Source organism: Sparus aurata, chromosome 2 (genome assembly GCF_900880675.1).
Source record: "Sparus aurata chromosome 2, fSpaAur1.1, whole genome shotgun sequence".
In the NCBI taxonomy this organism is placed as follows: domain Eukaryota; kingdom Metazoa; phylum Chordata; class Actinopteri; order Spariformes; family Sparidae; genus Sparus; species Sparus aurata.
The window spans coordinates 17,545,326-17,561,503 of NC_044188.1; the positions used below are offsets into that span (position 1 = coordinate 17,545,326).

General features: G+C 39.6%; 1 protein-coding gene across 3 annotated transcripts; it reads left to right on the forward strand.

Moving 5' to 3' along the window:
- Nucleotides 1-2,523: 2,523 nt before the first annotated feature.
- LOC115567491 (solute carrier family 13 member 2) lies at nucleotides 2,524-14,165 on the forward strand. Of its 3 annotated transcripts, none has more exons than XM_030394154.1 (13): nucleotides 2,524-2,848; nucleotides 5,516-5,656; nucleotides 5,786-5,922; nucleotides 6,093-6,346; nucleotides 6,421-6,480; nucleotides 6,703-6,868; nucleotides 7,336-7,458; nucleotides 7,557-7,766; nucleotides 8,558-8,652; nucleotides 9,837-9,952; nucleotides 10,037-10,198; nucleotides 12,535-12,672; nucleotides 13,007-14,165. In XM_030394154.1, exons 1-13 carry the CDS (start codon nucleotides 2,747-2,749, stop codon nucleotides 13,133-13,135), a joined length of 1,833 nt encoding a protein of 610 aa, XP_030250014.1. In that variant the 5' UTR covers nucleotides 2,524-2,746; the 3' UTR covers nucleotides 13,136-14,165. The 3 variants fall into 3 exon arrangements, with proteins under 3 accessions (XP_030250014.1, XP_030250003.1, XP_030250024.1); XM_030394143.1 differs by having other exon boundaries at nucleotides 2,526-2,848; nucleotides 6,700-6,868; XM_030394164.1 differs by having other exon boundaries at nucleotides 2,530-2,848; nucleotides 5,516-5,644; nucleotides 6,700-6,868.
- Nucleotides 14,166-16,178: the final 2,013 nt, after the last annotated feature.

The following is a 16,178-nucleotide window of genomic DNA, read 5'->3' on the forward strand; positions in this document are numbered from 1 at the left end:
GTCTCCTGTAACTTCTGCTAGTTTCAAAGTGTTGAGCGCGTGGATTGACAACATGGAGCAACCGAAGAGAAAGAATTGTGTGCAGAGAAGTTGCGTGCTAAGAGAAGAATCTCATTGTAGATGCTGCAAAATGTGCAAAAATCACAGAAGTGTTCGCTGGAGGGGCTGCTGTAGCCTCCACGTCCTCTGAGACAGCAATGATCCAGTAACAGAAGGCTGAAGGTGAAGACAGCAGCAGCGGGCAGGAGAGGAGCAGCAGAGATGATGCTGACTGACAGGGACAGTGTAGTACAGCCGGTAAGCAGGTAGTAACGTTAATACAGGGACTGTGAGGTGATGGAGGGAACGTTAGCTCTATTACATGAAGAGCTCTCAACGGGTCGGGCCGGCCCGACAAACCCGACCGGACCCGCGGGCTCTGGCCGAGTTAACGTGGGGGGCGGCAGACAATTCATGCGGGTGTGTAGCGCTGTGTCGGGTTCGGACTGTAATTTTCAGGCCCGTTGAGAACTCTAATTACATGATAATGATGAGCAATGGCGATTGATTAGTATCGATATTAATTGGTGTTGCATACTTCTCAAAATCTGGCAGCCACGGCACTTTATTCTGATAAAACAGCAAACGGTCAATGCTGAGAAGTGTCGGATGAGCATTTAGTGTCTATTTTAGGCTCCATCATAGCATTTGAGATATTTAGGTTAAAGGTGTGTTGAAAGGCTGCATAGTAATTTGAATGTGTAGCGACCCTCTATGCTGTGGTTAAACATGTTTTAAAAAACTGATTTTGAAACTGCTAAATGATTAGTAAAAGCTTTGCAATTTAAGCATTACTAAAGTAAGTGTAAAAAAAAGTATAAAAGTATTATTAGCAAAAGGTTTGCCCACATTGAACAAGAGTAGGACTGTCAAATGCTTTTAAGACAAGTTGCTTTGCATGAGTTCATAAAGCAGCCCTGTTTTTAGCCTGATATAACAATTTTATAGCTTTTTAAAGGGAGCACCTTTTAACCTGAAGAACTAGAATTGAGCTGCTATATCAGGGAAATTCAGAAAATACATATTAGAGTTTATTTCAATAAAAAGGATAAAATAATCAATTGAACTACACAGAGCAGACAAAAGTGGTAGAGTTAACAATAGATGCTAAACTTCTGAGATCTAGGATGCCGATGATACATTATGCTTGAAATAGAATATACTTTTACTCAACTATGTGTTGAGTAAATGTACTTATTTGCTTTCCACAATGGTTATTTGATAGACTTCTAAAGTAATAATAAACTGTAAATTTCTAATAAGCCTAAAGGCAAAAAGTTATGGGGGTTTTTTTCGGTTGTGCTCCGCTAATTATGAGGGGCCAAAAATGCCAGGGCCGATTTTTTGTCCCAGTCCAGCCCTGCATTAGAGAGGCAGGTGCTGTCATTCTGTGACCCATTTATATTTAAAATACTGTGTCTGGAAAATAAAAGCAGCACTGTGTTCAGAACTGCACATATTTAAGAAACACTCCATTCACAGACTTAAGGGATAATTGGATTTTCCTTGTTTTTATCTAATACAAAAAATACATAAAATTACAAATATATAATCTGTTATGATACCAATAAAAATCTGTAACTGTGAGTCAATCTCAAACCACTTTTAAAGCAGGTGGTGCCTTAATTTCAAGCATACAAAATGACAAATCTAAAGAGGTGCAGTTAAATGATCAATAGTTTGTGGGCAGAAATGATAGTGTGACATCTGTGCATAGTCTCATTCACAACCAACTTCTTGGTTCTTATCTATGTCAAACTCTGTGATCCTCAGACTCAGTTTTAAACTCATTCCAATCCTTCAGCAGATTTCATGACTCACAACCAATGTTCCCACCCACTCACATACACTGTACTTATTACATTCTTCTTCTATTTTTTATTTTTTCAAATCAGATTTTCTTTTAATTCCTGTATTTTATTTTATTTTTCTGCGTCTGTGAGCTTTTTTTAGATTACCTCAGACTGAAAGTATTTTTCCTTTACAGGAACCGTCATGTACTTTGACCGTAATTAAATACCATACAATCAAAGGGTTGCCTCAGACAATAAAACATCAATTGACACTCTCTCCTGAAAAACTTTTCACCTTTCATACACACACACCACACACACCCACACACACCCACACACCCACACACACACACACACACACACACACACACACACACACTAGAAGGATGATCTGGTTTGTCTACATTTCAGCCTGTCCGGAAGGCTTTTCTTAGGAATCATAGCATTCGTTTTCATGAGCAACACCCACACTACTTATTTGCTAAGCCTGGTAACTCTTTTGTTTGATGGATTTGTTTTTCATCCTTGGACATGCCATTCCATTTTATGAATTTGTGCAATGTGCCTTGCTCAGTTGACAACCTGTAATTAAATCTTATCACAACGGACACAGACAAAACAGCTGTCTCATCTTACGGTCAAGATAAAAAAAGATTATTTTTTCTGTTTATTGCTCATAGTTGCTTACCTTATCTGTCACCTTCTAAACACATGGAAACACACCCTGTTCATGCAGGCCCCTCACTCCAAAGTTAATTTTCAATCCTTTTTTTTCCAGGGTGCCTTGTGTATTTACCACCATATATACTTGGAGATTGTTGCATATTGCCTCTTAGATAGTAAGGCGGTGTGGCTTATAATTCTTTCCCCTCTGACTCTGTAATACTTTGGTTGCCCATCACATTGTGTGGAGCATGGCGGGATTTCTCAAATCTCTGTGGATGTATAGGAAATACATTATAATACTCCTGACACCTCTTGTACTCCTGCCTCTGCCGCTGATCATCCCAACCCCGGTAAGAAAAATTTACACATGTGTGTTTTTCTGTAGTAGGAGATATCTGCAGACAATGACTTTAAACTTCAAACCTACTGAATAGGGACAGGCTTGTCTAATGGCATGATGTATTGTAGTCCAAAGCTATATGACACATAAATTGAGGAACCACTTTATTACTTTAAGCCTTCAAAATATTGCTGAAAATGTACAGTATGTTTGCATGTCTTCTTAAGTTTGTGTTTCTGTGTTGAGTTGCCTTGCTGTTATAACTCTTTAAGGAAAAAAACTTTTGCAATACATTTTTAGAATAATGTCAAATATGTGCCATTAATATGACCACATGGTGCAGTTAGGCCACCATCTTGTAGAGCCACTGGTTGGAAGCCTGGATGAAAATTGTCGAAACAAAGTCGCTTTTGCCGAAGTATTGTTGCTGTTTGGATTAAATCAACTTGATGGGAGATATAAGATATTTGTTTAGAGCACAGATCTCCTCCAACACCCATCAATCTTCTCAGGGAGATGGATTAAAGAAGTAAAGACGTGAGGGCTGAAACTCTTCAAAACGAGGTATATGGGGTCATGATGCATGTACCCTCTAAAATGTCCTGCATTTGTGCTGATTAAGAAGAACTTAAAACTTTTTTGTGGCAAATTTTGTTTTCCAAGCTTGGACGGGACGGCAGAATATCTTGTTTAAGACTGAGCTGCAAAATGACCTACAATTTTAGATAAAAAATAAAAATAGGATTAATATTCCAGCACACAACAGAACGGATTGACGCTATTTTATAATGAGTTACATTACAAACAAAAAGGAGTGAAAACGTATCCCAGATGCGTCTTTGCCAGATTGGCACTGTGCTTAATTACCAGGAGGTGTTTACTCAAATAGTCAGGTGCTGAGCGGCAGAGTATCCAACGGAGTCACATTTCACAATGCAGATCCACCTCAAAAACAAAATGAGCCAATAGTAGGCAACAGCCATGACAGTTCCACTGTAGGAACCTTTGTTGTAGCAAATTGTATTCGTCAAGCTTACGGGGGAAAAGGCAGAATATATTGTGCAAGACTGAGCAGCAAAATAACCTGAAATATCTGACCTGATTTGTAAACCCTCTAAGGTCGGGCACCACAACTGGAAAATAAAAGAGACAAGAATCAAATCAAGTCATGATGTCCGCAGGTCACCCTCACTGCACATTTAGGGTTAACTGGTCTGTCTGATATGTGATCCAGCTCAGATTATATCCTAGGTCTGGTCTCACAGGTCAAACATCAAAGAACAGCGCTGATTAAAGGACTTTCCAGGAGTTTTATCAAATCTGATCTCTGACCTTTGTCTTTTGCTCTATTAGCAGTGTTATGAACTAGTACAATAGACATCTGTTAAAGCACCACTCAGGACTAGATTGACTACAAACACGGTTTCCATTTATCTAAACAACCTTGGAAAACCTCTATTAAGCAGGCCTGACAAAAAAACAGATCAGCATTGTGCTGCTGCAGCTATTTCTACAACTTCAATGTGATGACTCGGAGCAAGCAGTGCATAGGTGACAGACCCCTGACTATAGATGTAGCAAATGCATGCTACATGATTCATTATGGAAGGAGGTTGGAGAGGATGATATTTGAGAGTGGTATGATTTAAATGGGGCATATGATGGTTTCTGTGGAGATACGCTTAAGAGTTAATGAGGCAAATAAGAGCGGATTCTGCTGACTATGAGTGTAATGATGAAAGTGATTGAAAGTATCATTCTGCCACTGAGGAGTCAGGAGAGAGAAGAGTAGAGGCTCATTAGGAATCTCATTGGGTTTTTTTGTCCTTTTGGCTTTTATTGACAGAACAGCTGAAGACATGACAGGAAATAGGTTGAGAGAGAAGGGGAGTGATACGCAGCAAAGGAATCTCATTGTTTAGTAACCCAACAGTTAGATTGATTTGGGAGGTTTTATGTAGAAAATGATTGTTCTTTTTATGTTTTGAATCAAATGAGACTCTGCCCTGAGTATAATTGTAAAAAGGATCACATGCATCTGTCTAGAAGTACATTCATGTCGGTGACCCTTTGTGCCATGTAATCTTTGACTATGATAAATTGAAAAGTGGGATCATGTTCAGAGGCTCAATCAGTCCCATCAAGCCAAAGACCACAATCTCTGCGCCCTTTCAGCTCATCACAGCTGATTATTCTTCAGTTTTACTGAAGATGTACACAAATAACAATAATGAATAATAACACAATTCCTCTCTAAAGCAACCAGCTGAACATAATTCATAAACATAAACAGAACATACCGCCAGAAAAGAAATCAAGCACGTGGGAAGATCAACAAAGTATGAATTATTCTGGTAATTACAAACAATTAGTTTGCTGCATGTCCCCTGAGAGCTACATTAGACAGTAGTCATGCTGAAACATCGAATAAATTCCTTCAACAACGTAGACAAAAGCGGTCTGTTTAGTTTGCCCTGCTAAGACATGTAGTATGCAATACTTAGTGGTCTGCTGCAGAGTTGAACATGCAAATATATGTAAAACAGTGAGCGCACGTGCATTTGATTCTGCCAAGGCAAAGAAGTTTCTGTTTTGTTGTAGAACCCCTCAAGGCTTTAACATCCGCATGTGCACGTGTCAAATGCATCAGTGTGTTAACACTCGTCTTTCATCGCAGGAGGGAAAATGTGGTTATGTAATAATCCTCATGGCGCTGTACTGGTGCACAGAGTGTATCCCTCTATCTGTGACCGCCCTGCTGCCCGTCATTCTCTTCCCCATGATGGGCATCATGCAATCAAGCGAGGTATTTCCATATGTACACATGCATTTTAATTACATACCTCTTTAAAAATGTGTTTGACAGGGTCTTTTAACTGTTTTCAAGGATCAAGGAATCAGTTTAACGCTCCAACATGAACCTAGTTGGACTTCTTTCCTTATCTAGGTTTGTATCCAGTACCTCAAAGACTCCAACATGCTCTTTATTGGTGGGCTGGTGGTGGCCATCGCTGTCGAGAAGTGGAACCTGCACAAGAGAATTGCCATTCTTGTTTTGCTAATTGTTGGGGTGAAGCCAGCTTTGTAAGAGGCTTTTCTCTTTACATGTAAACATATACATACCTCAGCTACAATATACATTTTGTATATGCCCAGTTCACATAACCTTGAGTACGATTTGTCACTGAAATTCTTTGCATGCTGTCTTCAACATTCCACCCTCCATCCCATCATTTGTTTTGCATTTTCTCAAGCCTGATGATGGGTTTCATGAGCACCACAGCCTTTCTGTCCATGTGGATCAGCAACTCTGCCGCCACTGCTATGATGCTGCCCATTGCTGGCGCTGTGCTGCAGCAGCTGTGCGATACAGAGGCCAACGCTGAAGAGAGGGAATATGGCCTGAGTGCTGCAAAGGATGGTCAGGAAAACCAGGCGTTTGAGATGGGCGACACCAAAGAAAACCATAAGAAGGAGCTCAGACCAAAGGACAGCAGCATTAACATGGGTGAGTGTTTAACAGTGTTTTTGGTTCTTTTGAGATGCTAATTTTACTAATGTTTTTCTAATGGTGTTTTGCAGATGCGTATAAAGATGACGACGGCAAAGACGTGAAGGAGATTAAACAAAATGTTATTTCAAGTAGGTTTTTAGCTTTATCTGCAGCAGACAGCTCAGAAAAGAATAAAAGGCCAAATGTATTCTTACTGTGATTTGTTTGAGCTTAATGGCAACTTTGTCGACACTGTGTTAAACAATAACAGAGCATTGAAAAACCAAGCAGTAAATTCATGTTGCATTCAAGACACTTCAAATGAAGAAGTCTTTTCATCTCTAAAGACGTCGTCTCTATCCTTCAAGAAGCTGACAGGAGTCCAGAGGCAGAGCAGCGCAGACTCCAGAGGGAGCAGAAGTATGCAGAGCTGAAGAAAGGCATGAGCCTAAGTGTTTGTTACTCCGCCTGCATCGGCGGGACGGCCACTCTCACTGGAACCACACCCAATGTCATCCTGAAAGGCCAGATTGATGAGTACGTGCTGCAGATATGCAAATGCACCCACACAAATTGGCAATTTTCCTGAATGCAAATTTATCAGGCCAGATTCAATCTATGGGAACTAACCGGATACCAAGGATGATTATATAATCCTTATTATAGTGTGGTGGGCCAGATTGACTTTTTCTACTACAGTAGGGTAGGGTTCCTATTGGTTTTGATAAAATGTAACTCCATCCAAATGAGTCACAGTACTGAACAGGTCCTAAGTTTCACCCAATCGGCATTTGGATGTCAACACAATGTACCAGGTGCCCATGATGTATAGTCATGCCAAGTCAATTGAGCAATGAAATTAGAGAGAACCTAACTGATAAGTGATGGCCTAGTCAATGAAAACAATAGCTCTTTGGGACAATGCTTGCTGGGACTTGTAGACAAGAGAGCTCAGCCACCTGTTTGAGTTCTAATGTTCTTCTAATATTTGTTATCATCAACAGACTCTTCCCAGAGAATGGCGGCATAATCAACTTTGCAAGCTGGTTTGGCTTTGCTTTCCCCAACATGCTGCTAATGCTCGCCCTGTCTTGGCTGTGGCTGCAGTTTATGTTTTTGGGCTTCAAGTGAGTTTGATGGACGACAGTCATATTCAATACTGTTACCTCTAAAGAATCCACATAATCAGAATTGAGTAATTTATTTCCACATCGTGTTGTTCCAGCTTGAAAAAGTCCTTTGGATGTAGCACAAAGAGAGATGCTGACAAAGAGGCATACCAGGTCATCAAAGACGAATACAGGAAGTTGGGTAGGATGGGCTTTGCTGAGGGCTGTGTGCTGGTCATCTTCACGTTGCTGGTTATTCTGTGGTTTACCAGGGAGCCTGGGTTCATACCCGGCTGGGCCACTGTGCTCTTCAACAAAGACAAAACGTGAGTACAAAAACTGCTGATCATTCAGTAAAAAAGTCCTGATAAATCCTGAGATCCAGCCTTAAACATTTGTTCCAGAAGATAAAAGTTAAATTCTGTTTTCTCTGGAGACGTTCCTCTGTCCTGTCAAGTTTATTACTACATCTTTTAGTTTTGCCGTTTAACTATGCCACAATATTTGTGACGGTGACATTACTGTGCTCATGGAAACCTGTCAGCCTCTTTGTTCAAAAGTCCAAGTGTACGTGTGTTGTAAAACTGCCCATGTCGGAGATTCTTACTATCTGAATAATGCGCAGGAAAAATATAGCGATATTTTGGTTGATCTATGGCACATTCCCTTTCTACCGCCTAATGATAGCAATATTTTGGTCACGTTATAGTTTAATATGGCATAAGCGTTGTCTTTTCCTGGGTTTAAAGGCATTAAAGCAAAGTGATGTCATTTTTATGAACTTACTAGACTGTTGTTCTTGTTCTAATACATACCAATACAATCAAAAATGTTGTTCTAGTGAAAACACTGATAGTCATCACTATGGTATTGTCACAATATTGATATAATTTTTGGCCAAAAATATCTAAGTGCATTAGAGAAGACTGACAATATTGAGATTATCAATATTGAGATAATTTGTGTGATATTGTTTAAAGGCTGTATCACCCAGCCCTTGTGCCAGTGTCAGATGTTGGATTTGATGAACCGACCCTGTAATTCTCCTTCAAGTCCTGGGCTTATTCAGGAGGTAATTCAGCTAATGCAGTAGAAATAAACATGTTTTTCTCATCAGGTACGTCACAGATGGCACTGTGGCCATATTCATGTCTGCACTCTTCTTCTGCATCCCGTCCAAATTACCCAGATGCTGCAGGAAGTCCAGTGATGGTAGGTCAGCTGGCATGTTTCGGATCATTTTGTGTGCGCAACAGGTGTGTTGCCATACACGTCTTATTACTGAAAAAAAGAGAGGTAAAAAAAAGGTGTGGAAACAAATTGACTGTGCAGCTTTTAAAGATCAAATTTTGAAGTAAACAACATTATTTAATTGTGCGAAAATTACATAAATCAGCACACTTTAAGAGAATAAGACTATATATATGTTGAAGCATAAAGGCAGGAGCTTGATCTCTTTTTGGCAATTTATGTCTGCGGCATGTAAGTCTTTTACATGAACATAAGTGTGCAGTTTTTTGTCCTCTCTCAGTGTGTACACCACAAAGATGCAGTTAATAACTTTTATTGCCTGTGATAATGCTTCTCGCTGATTCAGTGCTTCCTGAGTTGTAGCCTGATAGCACCAAGGTCAAGTCTGTACAACGAGCTGTGCTGCTGTTCCTCCAAAAAAATTACTTTTCTATCAATGGATATTTTTTTGGCTCTCGGTAACTCAAGTTGAGCGTGTCCAGCTCCTGCCCGTAAGCAACAAGGGTTTTGCAGCACTTTAAAAGGTGGAAAAGCCATTTGTTTTGTATACAGAGGAGTGACAGAAGAATGATTAACAAGCTTAAAAGATAGAGTTTAAAAGACATGACACAGACTTTGAGGTGCCGAAGTCATTGTCTCACAATGGGGGAAAAAAAAATAGTTTTATAGTATGGATCTAGTTGCAAGATCACATTTTGGTGTTGATTTTGATGGCTTGCCATTTATCACACTTTCTTCTATCTTCATGGAGTGAATTTATGGTCACAACACTCTTATCTGTGGACAGTAAAAGGTTTTCCTACATCTTGATGAAGGTTCCCAGTCATCCAGTTCATAGTAATTCTAAGTGTTATATCGTAGGCAACTGGCCTTGTTTTAGTATCTTGAAGCGGTTCACCTTTCATCTGAGCGGCTTCTTTTATCTAACTGGAAGAAGGTTTGCAGGCTTTAAACCCTGTGTGGGAGTGTCTTTATAGAGTTGTTAAGGTCACATGTGAACTCTGAATTTCAGGGTCATTAGGGCCACTTGTGAGTCATTGACCCAACCCACCTTCTAAATCATTATTTTTGACCGTCCTAACTTATAGCTGATGAAAGCTGTAAATATTTGAGCTTCTTTCTTCTTTGTCTCCTTGCTCTACCAGGGGCCCCTGCTGAAGCCCCTCCAGCTCTGCTTAGCTGGGACATCGTCCATAGAAAGTTCCCTTGGAACGTCCTTTTGCTTCTAGGCGGAGGTTATGCATTGGCTCATGGAAGTGAGGTAACTCAGCCGATCATAAAGTCCACATTTTTCCGAAGACTAAATGTTTTGATGCTGATGTGTGTTCTACCACCCTGCATAAAGAAATCTGGACTTTCTCTGTGGCTGGGAGAAAGTCTCATCCCGCTGCAGAGCATCCCTCCATACGCCATCACCATCCTGATGACTATGCTGGTGGCCGCGTTCACCGAATGTTCCAGCAACACAGCCACCACCACTCTCTTTCTACCAATCCTGGCCTCCATGGTGAGAGTGAACATAGTTGTTTTTGTTACGTTTATGGTTGTGTACATGTTAAACAAATGAGATATTATGCGTTCATTAGTGAGACCGAGGGATGTTAGTTTGTTTGCAGGGCTAGTTGTTGCCACTTGTCTTTTTGCCAAAGCTAAACTCATCACCCAAGGCTCTACACCTATACTTGAAGTTTCCCGCCGGTCAGTTTAATGTTTTTCTTTTTGTTCTTACAGTTGATGTTTTATCTTCACTGTGTAGAAAGTTTAACTTTAGAAGGCTGTTTTCTCATTTGTCTGGTGAAAGTGGATAGTTGCTCTGAGGCAGTGCTGCGCTACAATTTGTGACACCATTTGAAAGCCAATCCTGGTCCAGTAGCTTCACAAATGTGATGTGGGAACATGAAGCCTCCAGTGAACAGTGTTCGCAAACTACTTGGAAAGTACAGTGAGCTAAGCTCCCAGTTACTCTACATTAAATTAAGCTTCACTACACCGAAGCTACCACCCATAGAAATGTAGCAAGGTAAGCTACAGCAACATGGCAGTAGTTTAACAACGTCAAAGCCATTTTTTCAAAAAAAAAATTGTAAAACACATTTTTTTTATATATACACATACATACATACATACGTATATATTGGAACAACTTTAGCATATTAACATCATTAAACAGTGTTTACTCAGCAAATAGCACATTATAGTTATAGTTTTTGTTAAGGTTCTCTAGTCTGTATTTTAGTTTCAGCTTTTATATTTATATTTTATATTTGAGTTAGTCTGTTTAGTTATTGTATATAATTCAGCCTTTAATTGTATTTGTTTCTTTTACCTACCTCATTGTTTTTGTATTTAATTTATGTCAAGTGGCTGTAACACTTTAATTTCCCTTTGGGATTAATAAAGTACTCTATCCATCTACCAGTATCCCATATAACTGCCAGTTTCAAAAGTGGTATTTTTTATTAGGCCCACTCTGTACTAGTAGCTATATCTACATACATTTTAAGCTAATAATTTTGACTAACCACCATACTCTGGTTTTGTAGAAATTGCATTTTTGTTGTACCCTCTGCTGGTTAAAAATCACAAAAGTAATAATTTAGAGTAATGCAAACTTTTCAAATGTTTCTCTGTTTCCCCAACTCTTACCTCCTATATGTAATGTTACTGTATCTAAGTTTGTCTTTTGGTCTCGGGATCAGTTCGTCTCCGTCCTCCTCACCCTCGCCATCTTTCCATAAAGTAACGTCACTCACTCAAGCTCACCTGTCTTTAGTCACCTGCAGCAGAGACGTTGTAGGCATCAGCCCAAGGATTGGTTTGTGATGTCACCGTCATACGGAAGTACTTCTGTCGGCTCCACATACACGGCCTTGTGTGGTGGTGACGTCACTGACTGATCTTTGTATTTCAGACCGCAGCAGAAAGCTCCGCTGCGCTGAGCTTCAGAGGTGTTTGGAAAAATTTAGCTTGTGTGGACGCTACCGCACTACTTGGTCAATAAAAGAGCTAAGCTACTGAAAAGCTATTTGATCAAGAAAACAGCGATGCTACCACCACGCTACTGAGAAATGTAGTTCAACTAGTAACGTTGCTACTTGTAGCGACGTTTCTGCCCAACACTGCCAGTGAACATACAGCGAGATGGACCTCACAGTGAAGTAGGAGAAATCTTGTGTTCAGCAGGAAAACTATACACATCACATGACACATACTCATAACACATAATCATAGAATCAGAATGTTTCCATGAGAATGACGGAGTAGGTGTCATCTTAAGTATTTTGACAATCTAATGGACGTTTTTTTGTGTGTAGAAAAAACAAATCACAAGCAAATTATTTGTCCAAGCAAGGTGTTTTATATGCATCTCAAAACATGTCTGAAGGGGATCTTTAACCCACAGATGTACCGGTTACACTGATCTTCTTATCTAACTCTGCAAGAGAAACGACATAATCAAATTCCCCAAAATCTCTTAATTTCAGATATCCCATATGTAAAACTACACTGAAGGAACTACTGAAAAGTGTCAAACGCGTATTTAGATAAAAAAAAATCCTCTTCCTGATTTGAAACAGAAAACGTCAAATCTCATCTCTTCATTAATAGTCTTTCAGTCTGATGTTATCTTTGAAAGTATGTATGTATTTGTTTGAAAATGAAACTGTCATTGCTTGAGATCTAAAATATTTGCCTGCTGTCTGTAGCTTTTTGTTTTGTGACATCTTAATAGACCATATTTGACAGAACAAACAATGCAACCAGTTCCTCTGGCACTGACAGATCTAGACTTGCCTGTTCAGCATGTGAGTGAATTTCACTTTTCTTTTTGTTTTTATCCAGGCCACTGCCATCAAGATACACCCACTGTACGTGATGCTACCGTGCACCATCGCCACCTCACTGGCTTTCATGCTGCCTGTCGCCACTCCACCCAACGCCATCGCTTTTTCTTTTGGAAACCTTAAAGTCATAGACATGGTGAGACCTTCCAGAACAGATAGAGACCCTGAAAGTGAGCATGATAACATGCACACAGTGTTTTGGATAAAGGCTCATATCAAGTTTTTAGATAAGCAGTTTATATTAATCCTCATATCTGATCATTGTTATCTATTTGCGCAACATCCTGAATAATAATAGCAACAAAATATTACGATATTGAGCTCAAGCAGCAGAAATGCAATGTATACATAGCTTAGTATTTTTAAACAAACTGGAATTAATATTATTTATATAAGATTAATATAAGAGCTCTTCACGTGGGCACCAATAACACCAATGTTATGTTGTGTTATTTTTCTGTCTGTTTCAGGCCAAAGCTGGATTTATTTTGAACATTATTGGGGTCCTAACCATCAACCTGGCCATTAACACGTGGGGAGTGGCCATGTTCCAGCTGGATTCCTTCCCCAGCTGGGCTAATGTCACCAAAAGTCCTTGAATGTGAACTCAATGAAACAGAGACAGGGGAGAAACTGGGGGAGATGAACAATACCTGCATATCTATCAGGACTCCTCCACTGGAGGACTGGACTTACAGATGACTATGTGTGTTCCCCTGAATGATGTGCACTCAGGCCCGTCCTCAAGCTCTTCTATGCAGCTTTATATCTTGCCTCATATTGTGATGTTCTTCAGAAACCAGCCCGACTTGCTGACTGGAAACAATGGGGCACCATTTTTATTTAGTGTACTGAGTTCAGTTCATTGATATAAATATTCCTCTGGACTGTCAACAAAGCAGATCAGAATTCAGTGCTTTCAGAGAGATAATAATATGTTGAAGTGACTACGAGGGACTTTTAAGTGTTTATGAAACAGTCTTGTGAATCCTGTGATGCTTGTAAATGATCTGTAACAGCAAACAAGACCATCGGCGAAAAAGACTTCTATTCTTATATCGTTATTAATAATGCCTGTGCTCAGGTCCGATCACATATATCACATATAAAATCACATATAAATACACATTACCTCATCGCGATCAATCCTGGGTCTCTCTCTGTCACTTGCGTCCAAAAAAAATGCACTCACCGCTGGCATGCTCTAGCAAAGATCTTTACAACAGCGGCCACTGGTGTTGTTACGCTAGAAAAAAGGGCCGCTAGAATCAAAAAAATCTGAAAGTGCTTCGTAGTCACTTTAAAGATGACTACAAGACGTGATGTTTATGGTAGCAGGTGCCAGTCTGGATCACAAAGAGAAGTATATTGTGGCAAACTTTGATGTTGTGAATTGTCATTGCATCTGTATTAAACAGTGTTACACTATCCTAATATAATAAACTTAAGTTTAAAAAGCATAAGCTGCTTCATATTCTCAGGCTGTGAAACTTGATTCATCCTTTATACCCCGTTATATAAAACAGACTGTTTTTCTTTGTGAATGGAGCATTAAGGGACTCGAACCTTGTTTTGTCTTTAAATCATAGCATTGTAAAAAATGACTATTAAATTACCTTGTAAAATCCACCAAAGTGTCTTTTTTGCACACTAATATAGCACTCTATATAATGCTATTACCATGTTTGGCAGGTACATTAGGTCAGCACAACAGATGGTTACATGTGTGAACATGGTTCTCACTGGATAGACAGCTGCTGAATATCCAGGTGGTATTAATGTAGCACACACACTAATCTTTGGGGCAAAGTTGACAAATCTCAGCAAATGCATCAGGCCAAAACATTAGCGCCCTGGTCGACACGGCCACAATAAATTGGTTGCAATTAGGGTCTGTTAACTTTGTACTAAGATATGCATGTGTGCTACATTTAATTTTTGGATTCTAAGTAGTTGAAATAAATAACTTTCAACAAAATAAACACTGGGATGTGCATCATTCCAGAGATTAATCAGCCATCATATACTGTATGTCGGCTGGAGAGAGACTTTTATTTTAATAGAGAGAATTCCTGTATCATTGCTCCTTCCAGAGAGAATTATACTCACTGTACTAGATGCAGTTTTGACAATATGGCAGTTACTCAAACCAGTTTGTGTTTGTCTGTCAACAACAAGATATTCAGCTTCCAAGAAAAGCACTCTTTGGAATAGAGATGCTGCACGTTTTTGACTGAAACAGTTACATTTCATGATGGACTCAAATCTCATTGCCTTCCATAGGATTAGGATCATCGGCCCCCCCGACTGATTTAAAGAGAGCCAAGAGGACAGAAGGCAAATCCCTTCAAAGGGTCAAAACGATTGAAGGTAAGGGAAATCAATTATAGGGAACTGATGACTGATGACTGATTGAAAACATTTAACTGAACTCCTTGGCAGGGGTCCTTATATCTACTGTCTGTGAAGGCCCGGAGCACAGGGGATTTTAAAAGGGTAAAACTATGATAAATAGAGTTCAAAAGAGTGAGTGGTTATGAAATCAAAACCATTTTTGTTTAATCTAGCGACCACTCTTCTGGAGAACACTGTAAGACGGCATCATTCAGAGCGAAAGCTCTGTCCCATTACATCCGTTTCCACAGAGGTCAATAAAGGTGTGATGGATGTCACTTACCACAGGTAAGACAACATTTTTATACCGTGTGTTCTGTCTTGCTTGTCTTGTTTTGGGTACATTTGAACCTTTCCGATTGTAATGTGAGTCAGTCCTGTCCCAGTGTGAGAAAACTTCTGCAGTTCATTTTCTGCCTAAAAGCTGAGTTGGAGTGTGATTATCTATAAGTGTCGTGGTTACTGACCATGTGCAAGAATTGCTCTTAGTTATATGTCAATCAATATGATGATAATCATTTGTAATTATCATGCTGGCTGGATAGCATTACAACCTGCAGTTAGCATTTTTGAATCAGTGATGAAATGGTAATGGTGAATATAACATACTGTTATTTGGGAAAACAGCTGCACATTTGATGATAATATATCTCTGGGACAGGCAAGGCAATCGCTGAATTTGTATTACTTCACACCTGAGCCGAAAAAGCATGTGAGTGAGAGAGTTGCTGCCTGGGGGTCTGTGAATGTTTTCCATAGAACACTGTTTCTGACTATATAAAATATGGAATGAGATTTCTCCATCTTACACTCATCTTCTGTTAAAAATATTTTTTGTTAGAAAAATCATTGAAATTGTTCTGAAACAAATAATCTAGGTGTGATCGAGAGCTACCACAAGGCATGTGAATTGAAAAGTTGCCTGGAACAAAGTGCGTTATTCTGCACGGGAGCGGCACATGACAAAGTCAATCAATCAATTCTTTCACGTGCAGGGCACAGCCTGGGATTCAGGAGCACTAGATTCTAGGAATAGATCAGTTCAACATGTCTCATGTGACCAGTCAGTAACATGCAAATGCTATTGTGATGACAGTCAGCTGTCATTATATTTCTTTTTGACAACTACCAGAGAAAGGTGTGTTGCTTGCAACCACAAGGTGGTTGAGATGTAGCCTTCAGGGTTTGAAGCAGTAACTTCCTATCCTGCTATAAATCTTTATTTTTCAGGCTTCATCGTTTTAAGGG